Source organism: Astatotilapia calliptera, chromosome 12 (assembly GCF_900246225.1).
Source record: "Astatotilapia calliptera chromosome 12, fAstCal1.2, whole genome shotgun sequence".
Lineage (NCBI taxonomy): Eukaryota > Metazoa > Chordata > Actinopteri > Cichliformes > Cichlidae > Astatotilapia > Astatotilapia calliptera.
Genome location: NC_039313.1, coordinates 13,761,082 through 13,780,064, shown reverse-complemented (window position 1 = coordinate 13,780,064; position 18,983 = coordinate 13,761,082). Strand labels below are relative to the sequence as shown.

General features: G+C 40.4%; 1 protein-coding gene across 1 annotated transcript in view; it reads right to left on the bottom strand.

Moving 5' to 3' along the window:
• Positions 1–1,546: 1,546 nt before the first annotated feature.
• Positions 1,547–18,983, bottom strand: part of pgm5 (phosphoglucomutase 5) — a 29,933-nt gene continuing 12,496 nt past the window's right edge. Inside the window, exons 7-11 of the mRNA XM_026188058.1 lie at positions 18,563–18,678; positions 14,649–14,784; positions 13,131–13,314; positions 7,109–7,246; positions 1,547–1,837 (exon numbers count right to left, since the gene is read on the bottom strand). Of these exons, the coding sequence (XP_026043843.1) occupies positions 1,748–1,837; positions 7,109–7,246; positions 13,131–13,314; positions 14,649–14,784; positions 18,563–18,678 (664 nt within the window). The 3' untranslated portion in view covers positions 1,547–1,747. The remainder of the gene's footprint in view (positions 1,838–7,108; positions 7,247–13,130; positions 13,315–14,648; positions 14,785–18,562; positions 18,679–18,983) is intronic.

Sequence of the window (18,983 nt, the reverse complement as noted above, 5' to 3'; positions counted from 1 at the left end):
AGAGAAGTCCAGCGTGCCAGCTCAAAGTTGAAGACCTGCCTAATAAATAAAACTATCATTTTTAGTTTTAAACAAGTTTTTTGAAATATTTTTGTTTATATGACAGGTGACCTAACAAATTATTATTTAGCACTGTAAATTATTGTCTGATCTTTTGAGTACATTAATGTGACTTGTAACTATGTAACTAGTGTGACCTAACAATATACTGTGACTGAAAATACTGTCTGACTGTTACATGTTTTCTGCCTTTGCTGAATGTGCACATGCTTTCTGTGTATGACACTATAAGATGTCCTAATAAAGTATTTCAACACATGAAGACTACAACTGACGGCGCACTTTATCCCAATAAAAAGGCCGGTCGAGCACAAACAGCAGCATTGCAGCTAACCCATTTTTATACACAATATAAAGAGGAAAAGAGTGGTTGCTGCCATTTTTTAAATTACACTATTGGTGGTATTTTTTGATGGTATTTTTTTTTTCTAATCATGCTTTTGGCTATAATATGCTAAAGCTTAAACAATTTTAACTAAATTGTGTTTTTAGCAACTTGTCTAAAGTTGATAAAGTGCCCCCTATCCCCGTCCAGCTTAAGAAATAACACCTGATGCTATAAAACTGTTGTATGGGGCAATAACCTGCTATGGCTGGCTGGTAATGTCTGGCTGGCTGAGTGAACACATCCTTACGGATATCCACTGGCATATCCTCAACTGATAAAGACAGCAATCAGGCTGTTTATGAGTTCTGCGTGTCTCATTCAGGCCATATAAAGATCAGCCTTCTTCATTTTTTTGTCTCAACACAACAACTTCAACACACTTTATGCTTAAAAGCACGCTCTTTCCTCGAAAGAGCGTGCATTCATACACCTCCTGATATATGGTGTCAGCACAACAAAACACCCAAGGGCAACATATTTCACTAAGTCTGTTTTTTTCTTTTTGTCCTTAAAGCCATCTGACTAAATGAAAAGGACAAGAATTACACACAAATATTTTATTTGGATTAAAAAAAAAAAGAAATAATGAATTCAAACATGATCATACAACATTTTCAAATCCTAAATTAAAGAATAAAAGCTAAAACTGTTGAGAGTACATTTTTCTTTTTAACTTATGTAGGTTTGAAATATGACTGTGGTTACTTATCAAGTATTCATAGAAGAAATATGTTTTAATTTTATGGCTTTAATAAAGTTAACACATATTTATACCACAGTATGCCTTTATACTGTATGTATTATGGTGCAGTACTAGCCTCGGTTTAGGCAAATATGATGCAAATTTCAACTCATACATGCAAATTAATATTTAATTTTGTTTTAAAGTTTAAACAGAAGGTTAACTAAAGTGTTCAGATTTTTAAAAGGTCAAATAGTTGAAAACATGCTGTGATAGGTTCGAGCAATCTGAAATGTGAGTTTGCACGCTCATAATCTGTTCGCTGTCGACCTTTTTTCATTATTTATCCACAACAATAATTACGCCTGCCACGTTGATCCACTAAATGGTAGTCGTCAATAAAGAACAGAGAACACTGTATGCGACTTTAACTTTATTTTTGAGAGACAAATGTCAGCGGTAAGCATCTGAGTCAAAAAAGAAATGAAAAATGAGGCTGAAACTACAGAGATATTTTAAAGATGAAACCAAGAAAGTAACAGGTGCTTTGAGGATATTTTTCATGTGTTTGCATATGAGTGTGAGTGTTTTTTGGTTGGTTGGTTTTTTTCACTTGCTCATGTGATTACATTTGGGCCACGGCGTCCTGTCCTCTCGTGAATGTTAGAGATCTTCAGGGCAATGGCAATGAGAGGACCCAGCACCACCTGAAGACAAAGCAAAGAGAGCTGAAGGCAGAGCTTCGAAACTCAATCAGACCTTTAAATCTTTCACATTCACACTAAGTTACTGTCGAGTTCTTGAGAATTTCATGAGCTTTTTGGTCAGTTTTTCTGTGCGAGGTTGGCACATTATACTTATAGACATCACGTGTTAACAGATTCCAGAGCAGATAACCAAGTTAGACTTACGTAAGTCTAGACCTTTAAAACTGTTTCAACATCCGCATTAAGGGGATTTTATAGGAGCTTTAACTTGGTTATTCAACTGGTTCTTTTTTATTTTTACATTTAGAAAATGCATACAAAGTGAGCATGAGACAACAAATAATGACAACATCCCACAAACTTGACATTATGACTAACAGGTTTGCTGTTGGGTCAGTGTTAATTTGAACCCTTTACTGCACAGCAGTAGTAATGAAGGTGTTTGAGGCTGCTGAAGAACATCATCTCCTCCTCCATCCCAGACACCACAGATCCGCTGCAGTTCGCCTACAGATCCAACAGATCCACAGAGGATGCCATCGCCCACGTCCTACACACCACTCTCAGCCACGTGGACAAGAAACAGGGTAACTATGTTTGTTGATTACAGTTCAGCGTTTAACACAATAGTGCCCTGCAGACTGTTCACAAAGCTCAGGGATCTGGGACTTAACAGCCGTCTGTGTGCATGGGTGTTGGACTTCCCCACTGGCAGAACTCAGGTGGTGAGGGTGGGTAGATGCGTCTCTAACAGCATCACCATCAACACAGGAGCACCTCAGGGATGTGTCCTCTCGCCACTGCTCTACTCCCTCTACACTTCAGACTGTGTGGCCACCCATGGCTCCAACACCATTGTGAAGTTTGCTGACGACACAGTGGTGTTGGGTGCCATCTCCAACAACGATGAGGCGGCCTACATGGATGAAGTGAAGAATCTGGCATCATGGTGCCAGGACAACCACCTCCAGCTGAACGTCGGCAAGACCAAGGAGCTGGTGGTGGACTTCAGAAGGGGTCAGCACAGAGACTACAAGCCCATTATCATCAATGGAGCTCCAGTGGAGAGGGTGCAGTCCTTCAAGTATCTTGGTGTCCACATCTCCTCAGACCTGACATGGACTGCCCACATTCAGGTCCAGACCAAAAAGGCTAGGCAGTGCCTGTATCACCTACGACAACTGAGGAAGTTCAGGGTCTCTCCAAAGATCCTCAGGATTTTCTATACAGGCGCTGTGGAGAGCATCCTCACACAGAACATGACATCGTGGTTCGGGAACAGCTGTGTGAAGGACCAAAAAGCTCTCCAGAGAGTGATCCGTACAACAGAACGCTGCTGCAGGATTGCTCTCCCCCCGCTTCAGGACACCTATGCCGGGAGATGCCGGACTAGAGCAGCGCAGATACTGAAGGACCCGTCCCATCCTGGCAACAAACTGTTCCAACTTCTGCAATCTGGTAGAAGGTTCCGCATCTTCCGGGCAAGGACAGAGAGACTCAAGAGGAGCTTCTATCCCCAAGCCATCCGTGCCCTAAACACACACACCCGCCCTCTCACATCATCTATAATTGACTGAGACAGGACTCTCTTCCAGACACTCTAAACCAAGGCACAATGTACATTTCAAATTCCTTTAATTTTAAATATGTTTATATTGTCTATCCTGTAAAATAGTCAGATGTCTATTCATATTAATGTACAGAATTCACCTGCTTGCTGCTACTACTGCACATTCACCCAATGTATATACTATATATATATATATAATGTTCTCCCCCCCATTTTTGCACATGTCGAGGAGCGTGTCAGGCTACATTTCACTGTGTGTTATACTTGCATAACTATGCATGTGACAAATAAAGAACCTTGAACCTTGAACCTTGGACCTTGAACCTTGAACAGTATTGTGTGATGGAAAACAACAGACATGTACAGGGCCGTGCAAAAGTCTTGAGACACCCCTCATTTCTTTATATTTTGGTTGAAAGTAGCCAAACCTTGTCTTTACAAAAATCCAGCAAGGACCTGAGAGATGCATCTGAGCCTTCAGCTGATCCATCTACTGCTCACTGAACCCTCATCAGAAATGGTCTCAGTGGAAGAGTGGCTGTCAAGAAGCCATTGTTAAGGAAGGGAAACAGGGAGATAAGGCTGAGGTATGCCAAATTACACACTGAATTTCAGCCAGATCTTGTCAAAATGCATGGAATTATAAATGCAGGAAAGTACAGAAAGATTTTAATCTATCACATAGTACCATGTGGAAAGCAACTGATAGACAACAAATGCATTTTTCAGCATGACATTGATCTGACATATACTCCCAGTCCGGTAAAAACATATGTGGATAGATAAACACACAGTAAAACACAATCAGTCATGGACTGGCCTCCCCAGAGCCTGAACTTCAATATTATTGACAAAGAACAAAAGAAAAACCAGCCAACATCCAAAAGAGAGTTTAAAGTGTCCTTCAAGATGCCTGGAGAACTATTCCTGAAGAAATTATAAGTACATCACTAAATCTATTTACCATTTTCTGGTGATCTCAAGACTTTTCCACAACACTCTACATTGTATGATATTCTCATCCCAAAACTGCTACATGCAAAAAAACATGTATTACACTGAAAGCACAGATTTTACTAAGGCTGCACACAAACATGTGGCTTTTTTTTTAGCTTGGCTGAGAATCTTGTATATAAAATCTGTCCCTCTAATCTAGCTGAGTAAGCATGGCGTGCAATCATGTATGTCGTCTCTGATAATTCATGCGCGCTGGGTAAGGGCCAGAATGATTAGATGTTGAATTTATGATCTAATGATGGATAATCCGAGGGTTCAGTGCAATGCCACAAATAACACATTTTTATTGGCTGAATAAACACAGCAGCTAAATCACAGTTCAGGTATGCTTATCGTAACAGCAGTTTAGCGAGGAGGATTTTCTATTTTCATGAATAAAAAGGGGGATGTAACATTGGGACATAACTTCATGCTGCCCTATACGTTTTGAATTACCGCACCTGCATTTTAATAATAAAAGACTAAAAAGTAATTCTCAAATACACACTTTGTTGCTTTTCTTTGCTTTTTTATGTGGCAAAGTCAGAATTGAAATGTCGTTAATCTGAACACACACACACACACACACACACACACACACACACACACACACACACACACACACACACACCACTCTAAATTGCGAAGGCATCTTTATAACTCCCGGGAGTGTTTAAAGTACACTACCTATCCCAAACATCCATAGCCACACAACAAGCTTTCATTGTTAAACACTCCAAAGTCTACAGGCCAGTCATCTAACAGTTTGAATGAAAGTTATAATACATAATCACAATACAACCACAGTACATGCTGTATCCTCTTTTTTTTAACTGCTCAGCCTGACATAAACCTCGGATCAAAATTTAACCATACTTCATCAATTATTGTCTGAAGACGTGAGCTCAAGACAACAAGTGATGAAACCCTTAGACATTGTATCACTACAGAGTATTTACTCTGCTAATATGTAGTGAATTACAGTATGTCAGAAGTAACATGTAAACAATTAGTAAATAAACTGCAGCAGGAGTGTTTTCCCCTGTTCCCTGCTGAACAGCCGTCGAACCGTCTTCTGGCCTTTAGACTCAATTAAAAGTCGCGGCCCTGAATACTCAAAAACAAAACTGCCTGGGAGCAGGCGCTTGTAATCAGGCTGACTGATCAATGGTACACCGTGTGCTAGGTTTAAGATATTAAACAGAGTCTGTTTCTCAACTTCTAGATAACATATTCCAACATTATTCCTCTTGCAATCTGAGCCATAGGTTTTATTTCTGCTATAAACGTCACAAGTTTTGGAACGACTGCTTCATAATTATGTTAAAGGTTTTAAGGGACCCAGATAAATATGGACTCTTTTCATTCCTATTTTTGGGGTTCCACTTGTTCCTCTCTGCAGCACAAATATTTTTCCTTTACATCCCTGTTAAATTTCCTCCTCCTCCTCCTGGAAGTCATCTAATTCCCGCATCCAAGTCTTTGTTGCTTAAAGACATGATGTCAACTGGAAATAAGATGAATTTCACAGCCTCTATGTTTTATCCCAAATTGGGATAAAACAGAGGTTGTGGTTATTGCTTATTTAAATTCTGTACCAACAATGACTGTATATTACTCCATTCATCTTGTGCATATATTTAATCTATGTTATTATGCTTAGTTGCATACATAAGTTTGGACTTTATTTAAATGGTAAATGGCCTGTATTTGTATAGCGCTTTACTAGTCCCGAAGGACCCCAAAAGCGCTTTACACATTCAGTTATCCACCCATTCATGCACACATTCACACACTGGTGATGGCAAGCTACATTGTAGCCACAGCCGCCCTGGGGCACACTGACAGAGGCGAGGCTGCCGGACACTGGCGGGCGCCACCGGGCCCTCTGACCACCACCAGTAGGCAACGGGTGAAGTGTCTTGCCCAAGGACACCATGGCCGAGACTGTCGGAGCCAGGGCTCGAACCGGCAACCTTCCGATTACAAGACAAACTGCCAACTCTTGAACCACAATCGATTTAATTTTATGTTTGCTAAATCACAGACTTAAGTAGTAGTTTAGGAGTATATATATGTATATAATTAAAGTTTTTAAACATTCAAATGATAGAATATCTCCTGTGTATCACACAGATACATATCATGCATTTAATATGTTGAAAAAGCTCATTATGAAGCATCATTTCTGCTACTGTGTGCCAACAAAGCTTTCCTGCGGTGGTAAAACTGGCTAAAGATGACATAATAATGCTAAATTAATAATGTTGGAAGAATTTACAAATGGCAAACAAATGGCCACACCATAGTTCAAGATAAGGATAATACTTCTATACAGTCCTCTATTTTCTTTGGATCGTGATTTGGGTGGAGCCCATCCTGGCTGTCATGGGGAAAGAGGTGGGTACACCCTGGGATAGTCACAGTCTATCTCAGGGGAAAACACAGAGAGACAAGCACACATTCTCTCATCCATGTCTTCGGACAATTAACCTCACATGCACCTTTATTGAACCCAGAGGGAAACTAAAACACAGAAAGGCCCCAGAGCCAGACAAAGAGGTTCAAATGTTCAACCTTGGCTAGATGCCATTCCTGAAGGGATTTAGGACAGGATTTTTCCACTGAAAGGTGAGAAGTAATTGATATAAGCACAAATGTCACAAAAAGAAGGTACATAAACACCATCAAACCCATCTGCGTACCTGTGTCTCTCTGTTGTGTCTCTCCGGGTCTCTCTCAAAGCTCTCAGCATAAATGCGAATGGTGGACCCCATCCCTCCGCCGCTCCCGCTCATTCGAAACACCAGGCGGGACGCATCATTAAAGATAATCCTCAAACCCTGGAAACAAAAAAAAAAAAATTGTTTTCTTAATTTTTATCAATTGACTTTTGTCTACTTTTTCATTAACTTACTATTCTCTTTCTCTTTTAAATATTAAAAATTATATAAACATATTTTTTTAAACACAAGTAAATGGCTAAAAGTAAAAGACAAATAAATGGTCATGTATTTGAGTGGATAGGATAAAAAAATCAAAAATCATTTGAATGCACAAATTCAGTGTGACTTTACAGCACACAAAAGTACAAATCTTGTATCATCAGACCTCTGTTAAAACATTCAGTCCTGTAATTAGTGATGCAGTAAAGGCAAACATCCGCTAGATGTCACTGTTACTGTGTGTTTTGTTGGCGCATGATTCAAACTGTACTCTTGATGCATGCAGCGCACTCACATTCCTAATGATGTTGGCTATAAAGTTGCATAAGGTTATAACTATAGCTGCACTTTCCAAGAATCTCCTGACTCTTACAGCAGATAACATTCTCGCTAAGGTTCATAACTGAACTCTGTGTGTGACTCTTCAAACTTAATCCCAGGATATCACTGCATTGGGACCAATCAAATATATCTCCTGCTCACTGACGTAAGGAAGAAACTTTTCGACTAATGCATCTGTAACAGCGCTTATCTGTCCTGAATTCCACAGTCTCTCCTTCATTATTCGATTAGAGTACAAGAGTTCAAGGGAGGTGACGGCAACATGTTATGAGAAAAAACAGGACTCCAAACTGTATTGTCAAAGTATCCCCACCTCAGGCGTTAAGCTGTACTAGATGTCTCGATACTGACAAATGTTATTGCAACTATAGTAAACAAAAGTTTTGTATAGTAGTAAAAGTCAAGTGGATGCACTGTCCCAGTTCCAAAGCAGCCAGTCTCAGACAAATGGCTGTGAGCCTATTAGTTAACTGTGGCTCAGCATTATTGTTTACAGAACGCAGTACTAAATGGAAATATCTGAACCACTCTGGGAATGAAGGATAAAATGCCAGAGTCCAGGTGAAGAGAGACGGCGATAATCAGAGACGTCCGTCCAGCTGTCTGTCTCTCTATCTGTGAGTCTGTCAACTCACTAACAATAGAGTGGCAGTTATCAGAAGGCTGACTAATGCTTGTTAAAAACACTTGCCAATGCAGAGCTCAGAGGCCCCGAGTGGAGCACATACCAGCCATAACTCATGTGTGTCGTGCATGTGTGTTCATCTTTATTCATCTATCAATCCATTTGTTCATCTACCAGCCTAAAGGTGCTTAGAGATTTTGGAGAGGTCTTTGTCTGAGCCTCCCTCCCACCTTCCAGCATCCATGCCAACTGCTGTTCCTCTGCAACTGTGTGGAATTATTCATGGATTAATGTTGGTGTGGAAATGTGGGGAAAGAAAGCACAGAGCAATAAAGTCCCACTAACACAAGAGGGGAAACAAGTCATGGCTCTTCATTTGCATTTTGATTTCACACATGAAATGAGCTGCAGCAGAGAATATCTACACGAGTCAGCACTGACCATCGTAATCAACTGCTTCTTATAAACACATTAGGGTTTTTTAAATTTACCTTCGCCTCATATGTCTATTGTAGTTATTGAAACAGTTCAGTGAAGTTAGGATGTCCTGTTGTCAGTTCCAATGCGATAAATCAGCATACATTACCATATTGCCAGGGCCATATGGGCTATAATATAAGGGCAAGTAATAGTGAACGAAACCGAGTAGTCTTCAGGAATAGTTCCCTAGACTTGTTGAGGGACATCAGCCCTCTTATTTTGATGCTGGCTGCCTTTTGTTCTGCTCTTTGTCAAGATGACCTTTAGTATTGTTGAGACTCTGAGGAGGCCAATCCATGACTGACAGTGTTCCACTATCTGTTTTTCTATCCTGCATAGGAAGTGTCTTTGAGATCAGTGCCGAAAAGTCAAGCTGTTGCTAAACTGATGCCTTCTTCCTGGCATTACACGGTAAATCAGAATCTTATAGTACTTTTGTGTATTCATAATCCCATCAGTTTTGACAAGATCCTCAACACCACTCACTGAATTACAGCCTGAAACCATGACAGAGCGTCCACCATGTTTTACAGGTGGGTATAGACACTCACTGTTTACCTCTTACCTCTCTGACCTCCACTGACAACAATGTGAACCAAAAATTTGTATCCATCACTCTATAATCCCTGTTGCCACTAATTTTCAATCAAATTCTCATGTAATTTATCTCAGTCTTTTCTCCTTGCTTCCTTTCTTTAAAGATGGCTTCTTCCCAGCCATCCTTCCACTGAGACCATTTCTGATGAGGCTTCAGTGAACAGCAGATGCATCAGCTTAAGGATCGAATGACCCTCTAAGGTCCTTTGTCAGAATTTCTGCCTATTTCTTAAGGATGTGATCTTCAGATACTGTTTATCTGCTGTAGATCATTTTTCACGCCTGGCAGTTCTTCTTTGTTCCTCCATTTATCTATTTTCCTCAGATTTTTTTAAGAACACGGTCTGGCTTTTTAAGGATGAAATATGTCAAGTTTCTAATAGTCCTTTTAGAATCACCTTGTAAGTGCAAAATTATGATTTCATGCCTATGAAACTGTGGCATTTCTTAATAGATTCGACTAAACAAATGGGGAAAAAAATCATCCGTTTTTCAAGACAAAGCATGAAAATAATAAAGATCTATTGCACAAAACCACTTTTTTAAAAAGATAAAAAAAAAGATAAAAGATAAAAAACAAAAAAAAGATAAAATAATAAAATAAAGACAATGCCTTTACACAGAACTGTAGATCAGACTTGATCTTAAAAAGTCTGTCTATCTACACTCTCCCGAGTGTAAGTGCTTGAAACGTGTGCCTAACAGCGGACATCTTAGAACAAAAACATTTGTGTTACTACAGCCCTGCTTTCCACACTCTGAGGCACTTACAGTCAAAAAGCCATCAAGACACTGCTAATTCTATAGCTATCTTAAGAGATACAGCCACAGCCAGCCTTAGCTAAAGATACAATCAAAGTCATTCTTTTAATGAGCTGTCATCTTTATCATTTAGTCATTAGCTATTAGGTAAAGCAACATTTGATCAAATTCAGTCATAGATTAAAAAAAATTACCACAAACATAAAGAAGACAAGTTTCTTACTCGTTTAATAGAAACCTTCGCTTCTTTTTGTTGGTAGATATTTTTTACTAAACAAATTTCGCATAATACCAAATTATCCAAAAGGCAGTATCTACATTTAGCGCACAAGTTGTTCCATCATCTGATATGCAGACGACGTGGAATGAATTCAGTAGCCAGCTACAAAAGGCCGCGATGCCACTGCTGTGTAAATCCCCCAAGCTTTGTCTTGTGTATTTGTGTATCGTGTTTGAGTGTGTTTGCGTCTCTCGTGTGCCAGCTCTTCCCCCTTCAAACACACTTGCAATGGAGAGACTGCAAAGTGAGACGACAGCTGATATAATTCTGTCCTGGGAGGAATGTGTGTTGTAATAACATTCACTGGGGCGACTGGGATGCTGAGGATTTATCAGTATTTTGGGGTGACTGACTAAAAAGCTGTTGGCCTGCTGTATCCATGGTGACACAGTGGAATAGTCACAGCAGGATAACAAAAGACTCCTTCACGGCGTTAAGATATACAAGGTGAAGCCGGTGGTCAGAGTGGAAAACACAAGTGCGAACAAGGATCGGGAGTGGAAGGGTACGCATGTGTTCACGCTTACGCTCATGGACAACTGGACGGATGTACACACCAAAATGCACAATGTGTGTGTGTTTGTGTGTTTGTGAGGTGGGGCGGAAGCTAAGAAGTGTTGACAAATTTCCACAAATTTCTGGGCAGGAAAGAGAAGTCAGCTGGGTGAAAGTCACAGACACAAAGAAGAAGAAAGAAGGGAAGGAAGGAAGGTTGCATTAACCTAGCGAGTTATCGGTGTTTGTAGTGATACATGATGTATGTTATGTGCGTGTATGCATATGTTTATAATTTCAAAAGGAAGATAGACTGTCATGTCCAAATATGGAGCCTTGCTGATCAGACAGCACTGAAGCTTAGTGGGTGGTCTGGCTTACACCAGGCTGAGTACATGTATGTGAACAAAGGGAAGAGAGAGTGTGTGACCTGATGTGAAGCAGCTTTTCAGTCACTTTTCTAATGCAATGCAATTCGATGTTGGGTTGAACAAACAGGTTTGCGGCTTTTGGTTGGTCAACTTATTGTCAATCTCAGTTTAAGGTAACCAGTCTGGAGAATGGAACCAATAAATGACTTCAAAGTTGTTCTGGTTGTTTTTAATCTAATTGAGACCATGACAGAAACGACTATATTCTGCTGCATTCTACACAACGTCTGCTCTTTGCAAGCATCTGCACGCACAGCATGCTGACACCAAGCCAGTGAAGAATCCAACACTTAAGTGATGTAAACAGTAGTGTCATGAAGCACTTTCTCTAGCGAGTAATTAAGTAATGCGCTGTGCTACGAGTGATGTGTAGTACTTTACTAAAACAATTACAACTCAACAGAAACAGCAGGTTCAAGAGATAAGTAAAGCAAACAGGACACTAATAGCACCCAGCTTCTAAGAGTAACTCTAGCCTGAGTGGCAACTATTTAAAACAATCTTTTTTGCACTTTTTTGCACAAAAGGATCTACTGATCTGTCTTGTTACAGCTTAAGGTCCTTCTATGCTAAATTAATGTGTCGGTTCATGCTATGCTGATTGGTTTACAGGTGAGTTGGGACAGGGAAGGGGTGTGACTTATGTTTCCTGGTTTCGTTTTCTCCCGCTCTTTACTTTTTCTGTATTTCTAATTTAAGTTGTATTGTTTGTTATGTGGTCCCTTTTAGGTCCTTGTCTCTGTGTCCTTCCCTCAGAATCTCCCAGGTAAGTCAGTCTTGTCCTCATGTTTGTTTGCCTGTCAGTCTCCTAGTTTAGTTGCCTGTTTTCCCAGTCGTTTCTCTGTGTGTCTCTCTCGTCCCTCGCTCTCTCGTCTTTCATGTAGTAGTCAGTTTGAGTCTTATTGTGTGCTTCTTGTGCTTCCTGTTTTATTTTGACAGTCTCTTGTCCTGTGTCTGTCGTGAACTCCTTCTTGCTGTGTGTCCTGAGCGTTGTGATAATTCTCTGTATGTCGGTTTAGTGTCTGCCCTTAGCCTTCTCAGTTTTGTTATGTATCTATAAATTCAGCAATAAAGATTTCGTTAAGTTCAGTCTTGCCTGTGAGTCTGCACTTTGGGTCCAGTCCTGCCTGCCTCACACAGCGTCACCTGACATGTTGTTCTCCGTTGTTGAAGCGGGTCCTGAGATTAGCTGAGTGGGATTTGTCACAATGTAAAACACCTAGCCAGTTAGCCAGGGCTTTTTAAACTCTGCCTTCCTGTTGACCTGTGCTCCCTTCACCTGTGTCGTCACCATGTTCAGTTTTGCACTACATGCATTTCACATTTGTCAGAACATCCAGCATTGGCTGCATTGGTGGGCCACAATAAGATAAGAAACACTTTATTTATCCCATATTTGGGAAATTATTGAAGAATTTTTTTCCCTTGTGTGCAATTTATAAATTGGTCTTGGGATTCCCTCCTAGTGTGTAATTAACCTTATATGGTACGGTGGTGGCACTGTGGGAGCTGAACGGAAGCTGACGTTTAATTTGTTGTAAAAAAAAAATTCCTTTTTCAGGGTGCTTATGCTGGCAGCTGGCCTTTGTTCTGCAGCTGGACGATCGAAGTCAAGAGCTGCACCACAGTAGACACCGTATCTACTGGAGTGTTTCCCATGGTGGGCTGTATATTCCCATTTGGGCTTCTTTGGGTCAGAGCTGTAGTGTGAATGGCCAAATAATAACGTGTCATGCAACATCCTGCTGTTACAGCCTTCCTTACACTGACCTGGTTTCGAGCCACTGTTCCATCCACAGGGTCAATGTACTCGAAGTTGTCAGCCTTCTCCACGCTGTACATGTGGTCCCCTACAGCAAACTTCTGGCTGGTGAATGCTTTGTCTGAGATTACTGCCTCCAGATCTCTCATTAGGTAAAAGGCTGCACGTGGGTCCAGACCTTCATAGTCAAACCTGACAATCATAAGATGCACACAAGATTTATGAACACACGTAAGACTCAATGAGGTCATGAAAGCAGAAAAGGGAGAGTTTGCTTATGTTAGGTACGTTCAGTTTTCTTGCCGCATCATCTTACTTATGTTACCGAAAAGGGCTCTAAATTGCAAGAGATGTACCACAGAGATTCTGGGGACACGTCTTGTATAACCTGTCCATCTACTTTATGTGTTGTGGGAAACAAGCATCAGTTTAGAGAAGCTCTCTGTGGGAACATAAAAACTACTGCAGCTATCAGTGGGAAGACTGACTGTGGCAGCTATCTGTGCCTCTCACAGGGGAGAAGTTAAAATAAGAACGAGTGAGAAGGACTGGAGGGAGGGGGGTGGATTAAGGTGAAAGCCAGCGAGGCATATGCGGGGTCGGTAAGGACTAAGACGAGGTGAAGAGAAGTTATTACTGAAGTTAGTCAGCATGTATTCACACAATCATGATGAAGGTTCTGACGAAAACTAGTAAACGAGTGAGAAAAGATTTGAGGTAACCACATGGCATTAGCTTGTAGGCTATTTTGGATGTGTGACAATCACAGTGACGTTGTAGGATCAAGTGAATAAGGTTTCAGTCACACCAGCTTAGAGGCCAGTCGGTGATCATCTATCAACCACTCATCGTGGGCTGTCCGTAGTCTGAATGGAAGTTACAGGCTTGCCTACAAACACCATCCAGCTACTTTTTGAGCTGCTGTGAAACTGTAAAAATGCAACACAAACTGGAAACAGGAACCATTAACTTTCAAAGTAAAAGATTCTTGAACAACTTTTGCTTTGAAGGCAAATCGTCTCTATTTCTGTGTCACACTTTGTCAAGTTTTACTACAGCTTGGCTAGAAGTTTACGAGTATTGAAAACCAAACATGAAAATGCTTGTGGCTACCAGTGCGGCCCCCTAGCCTTCTAGTAGATGCACATGTGTTATCAATTTCAAAATCCTAGGTGACTCGCTCTGAGAAATTGCATTCATAAGATTTTCAGAAAAACTGACCTCTGACCTCTTAAGGTTGAGGTGACTGAAATTCAAACTGACCCCTGAGTTTTAGTACATGCACCTGTTTGCATGGTATAATTTTGAAAATGATATATCGTCTCATTTTGAAGTTATCGCATTGACAACAATACCACATCACCCTCCAGGAGCCAGTATCAACTACTTGGGAATAAGCCTTTTTTAATAGCAACGTGTGGTTGCATCGCACCATAATATAGCGGATGAATCTCGAGCAATGTGCACATGACGTCACATGAGAAACCTCAATAGATACACAATGTTTTGATTACTTAGCTGTTTACCTGCAGAAGTAGTTACGCCCAAACCTGGCCCAGTGTTCTCTGACAATCTGCTCAACGCCTTGTTTCTTGGCTGCCATAATGGACAACCACACCAACACGGACCACAAACCGTCCTTCTCACGAATGTGGTCAGAACCTGGAAGAGAAGGAAAACGTGCAAAATTCAACATCTCTGTGTAAACTTCTCTTAGTTATTGGGGCTAAACTTCCATAAAAATCTGCAGTGGAGCTAAATGTGGCCTCATGCAAGACATTGAAGGTTATTTTAATTTTGGAAATTATGATTAGCCCTTTAGCTCAGTGTAACACAAACATTAGAAACAAGGATAAGCAGTTAGCATGGGTCTGTATAAGAAGTTGTTTATACTTTCTGCACTGTTGCTTACATGGTAGCGCAGGTGGTCTACCAAGCTGAAGTTTGGCATATTTGTCACCAGCTCCTCCAGTATATGTTTCAAATTATCTTTGGACAAGATGCTGAATCTCAGTCTCAAGGTATAGATAAAAGTGCTATATGAATAGGTTTCTATGATTAGGTGAATGAGCTTTGCAGTAGAATGTAAGGCTCAAATTCATTAGAAAAGCCCTACATAAGTACCATTACCTAGCACAGGACTTCCACTAAATCCAGATATACGGTACCAAGGTAGGAAAAACATGTTAGTTTGGAGTTAAGCTAGCTATTTTATCTAGCTTCTCATTTTTTATAACACCTCAGCTAACCATCTCCTAGTAATAGCTGCATGTTCGACTTGATTTTACTATCTGAATCTTGTTACAGTAACAATGAATTAAAATTATGAACTGTTACTTTATCAAAGAAAGGGAACAATACTTTCACCTGCAGTTTAACTAAAGGGAATGTTTATTGTATTGACCAATTATTAATGTAACTGTATAATGGTGGGTTAATTTTAATCTACAACATTCAACTGAATTCATTCACAGATCCAATTCGCAACAGTTGCCTCGGGCTCTTGGAAACGTACAAAAAGTTGCAACACAAACAATCTTTCCTGCCAGCCCAGAGCAAACATAAACTCAAACAGAGGAGCGCATCACACCCACAGTCTCCTTCACTGGGGAGCTTTCGCTCTGTTCTCAGAGACAGCTGCACTGTAAAGGTATGTGTTGAGGTTAAGCATGTGTTACATTCCCCTGCTTGAGCTTTAAATGGAAAGTGAGCTGTTATTTTAAGCTGGATTTATATATATTTTATAAATCGGAAAGAAAATAAAAACTAAAAAGCAGTACTGTGTCTGTTTTACTATTCCTCTCAACATCTACACTAAAAATAAGAACCTAAAGCTTTATGTCCGGCACATTAGGAAACTGGCAGTTGTTATTGTTAAGTCCCTGCCTCATTCTCTGTGTCTTTGTCATTCATCTTAACAGAAAAGGTGGCGGAGATTGACACCTAATAAAAGACATCTAATATCTATGTCAACAAAGCTTAACCTGATGTGCCTTTGTTTTTAAAGTGACACCAATAAAACCCACAAAGTTTGACATAGCTCTCTAAATTAGCACTGTTCTTGCTGCGTGTCTCAGAGAGAGCAAGAGTGGTGTGCAGCTCTGATGATTTACTATCCAGGGCTCCCTCTGAGCTTTTTTGCCTTACATGGATAGATAACGAGTAAGCTCCCATAGTCCTCTCTGAGTCTCAGCTCCTTCCCTTTCTCTCCTCCTTCTCGATACTTCTCATATTTGGATTTGCTCGCCATCTTCTCCTCCGTTTGCAACAATCATGGGTCTTTTCTCTTCTGTTCACACCCACTGGCGTGTTTCTTTTTACTTCAAGTTATAAAATGTTAAATGTGTCCTCTCTAGTGAATACAAAGGGTTGAGTAGTTGAAAGAAAAAGAAGCAGAGGAAGTCACAAGGAATTAGAGAACAACGACTAAACTTTGGGTGAGGTTCGGACTGTAGCAAGAGGGACACGCATCTAAAATGCAAGCCTATACATGTCTGTATTTTTATGAATTGTTTATACTTTCCGGCGTGAGTGCGTGTCTGCATTAGTATTCACAAAACGCTACCACTGGAGGAGTGTCGGTTTGTTGCCGTGATTCAGGGAGCCCCTGTCTCCTTTTATAGCAGAAGAATGGGGATTATTTACACATGCAGTCAGGGTCACAGCCCTCTCATCTATTAGTTGACTCTGAATGGAGCTATGAGCAGGCAGGATGCACTGCTTATACACGTAGACCTCGAACAGACTGGAAGAGAACGGAATAGGGAAATTTTCACAGACGCCCATGTTTAGATCAGAATCAGAATCCGAATACTTTATTAACCCCTAAGGAAATGATGTGGCCACGGTTGCTCCAAGACAATAGGAACAATAAAAAGTGAAAAGATAAGAAATAAACATGTTTATAACCAGCAAAAAATAAAAATAAAATTACAGTTGTGACAACTGGAGTCACATTATAAATCGTGTTTTTTACCCAGGGTTATTAGATGATATTATTCCAGCTCTCATACAAATAGATCACCTATTCTTAGAGGTGACAGGTCGGTAGTGTTTTGTCTTTTGGTTGCATCCCAGCAATCAAAGTAGTTCCAAAATAAAAGCTTAACCATGGTCGCCGAGGTTACCACGACATCAGTTGGAGGTATCACTCAAACGTCGTCAGGATGTCCTCGTTAGACTTCCTATCAAGAGAACTTTTGCAGTTTGAGTCCACCTGCTGTCACACTGAGGATTTGATTTTACATTAGAATGAAAACATTCCTGAGTTTTTAATAGGGACACTGTGAACAAAGAGGGGACGACTGTAAGAGTCCGATTTGTTAAAGTTACCAAGCGACAAATTAACTTGAATTTAAAAGGGCAAAACCATAAATAGCTTAAAAGTGTTACAGTAGTAACTAATATACAGGAATACTTGATAAACCGTTTGCAAGCCATATTAGTTGTCCTTTTAAAAAAACAAAAAAAAACAAAGACAAATCTATTTAATTTCTTCTTTACAATAATCTGATCTATGTTTCTAACTTTGTGACATGCGTCCATCTATGGTTCAGTTTTTGACGTCGTACCCCGACCAGTTTTGACCAGGGAGATTCTGGTCTTCAACCATGTTTGCTGGGATGCTAAGGAATGAGCTGTTGAGCTGATGGGGTTGTTATGGCTCAAGAGGGGGAGTTGGTCGTCTACCAGTCAGAAGGTTAGTAGATTGGGTTCGTCAGTCTGCATGTTGAATTATCCTTGAGCAAGCTACTGAACCATGAATCCCGCGATGCATCAGTCGGATTGGCCAAAATGCCAAAAAATTAAAAAATATCGTCTTTAAAAATAACACTTACAAACAAAACAATAGAGCAAGAAATATTACGAACCAGATGACCATAAAGCTTTTAAACAAACCCTAGCATTATAAATATTAACTGACTTGACTTACTTAAAAATGTAAATGTGCAAAGTAATAACGTGTCACGTGTCTTACCCTGTTAGGCTGGATTTTGTTGACTTCTTACAGCTCAGCTTTTTTGGCAAACTTAGACTATAATAGTAGCCGATTGGCAGACAAAAGTAGCAAAAAAGACCAAAATCGTAGGGAAAAATGTAAAGGTTTTTTTTGTGGTGGTGGTGGTGACTGTTTCAGCAAGTTCTTGTTGCACATTTAGCAGCAGCAGCTGCTGGCCACTGCAGTCCTCTAGTGACAGCTTTGTTTGCAGGCACCAGTTGTTGCTGAGGGGAAAGGATGCACATACTCCCACTCACATTTTCAAAGATAGTCCGGGGATTTGAATGAGCGATCCTCTTTTCACAATCTAACCAGCTGATCCTGCCTTGCATTTGCATTCAGTAGAGATCTGTACTCATAATATTCAGCAATTTCAAATCTCTCTTTATAAAGGCAGTGCTTTTTTCTGTTTGGATAGTAAGTGAATGTGCTAGGTCATACCTGTCCCAAAGCTTTCCTCCCCACAGACGGAACAACGCCCAGAATCCATCAGGTTCCCGAAGTATCTCCAGCCTGTGGGAGTCTCATACAAGGCCAGTTTCATTGCTTTGGCAACCCTACAAACACGCAGAGGAGAAAAGTCAGAAAAACTGCCTGTACACGCGATGTATTTGCTCACATACACACAATATATTCATCTAATATCTAATAAAATCTAACATCTAACATCCCAGGTCTGATGTAGAAACTAGCTTACACACAAAAACTCTGACCTTTGAAATAAAACAAACCAAATGCTGTATGACAAGCGCAATCTGCCAGCAGCTCATCCAATAACTTAATAAGGCAAAGGGAGCAGGAACAAAGTGAGTTAACCTTTTAGTTCATGTTTACTTAGAACCTCAGCCGTGTGCTAGCATAG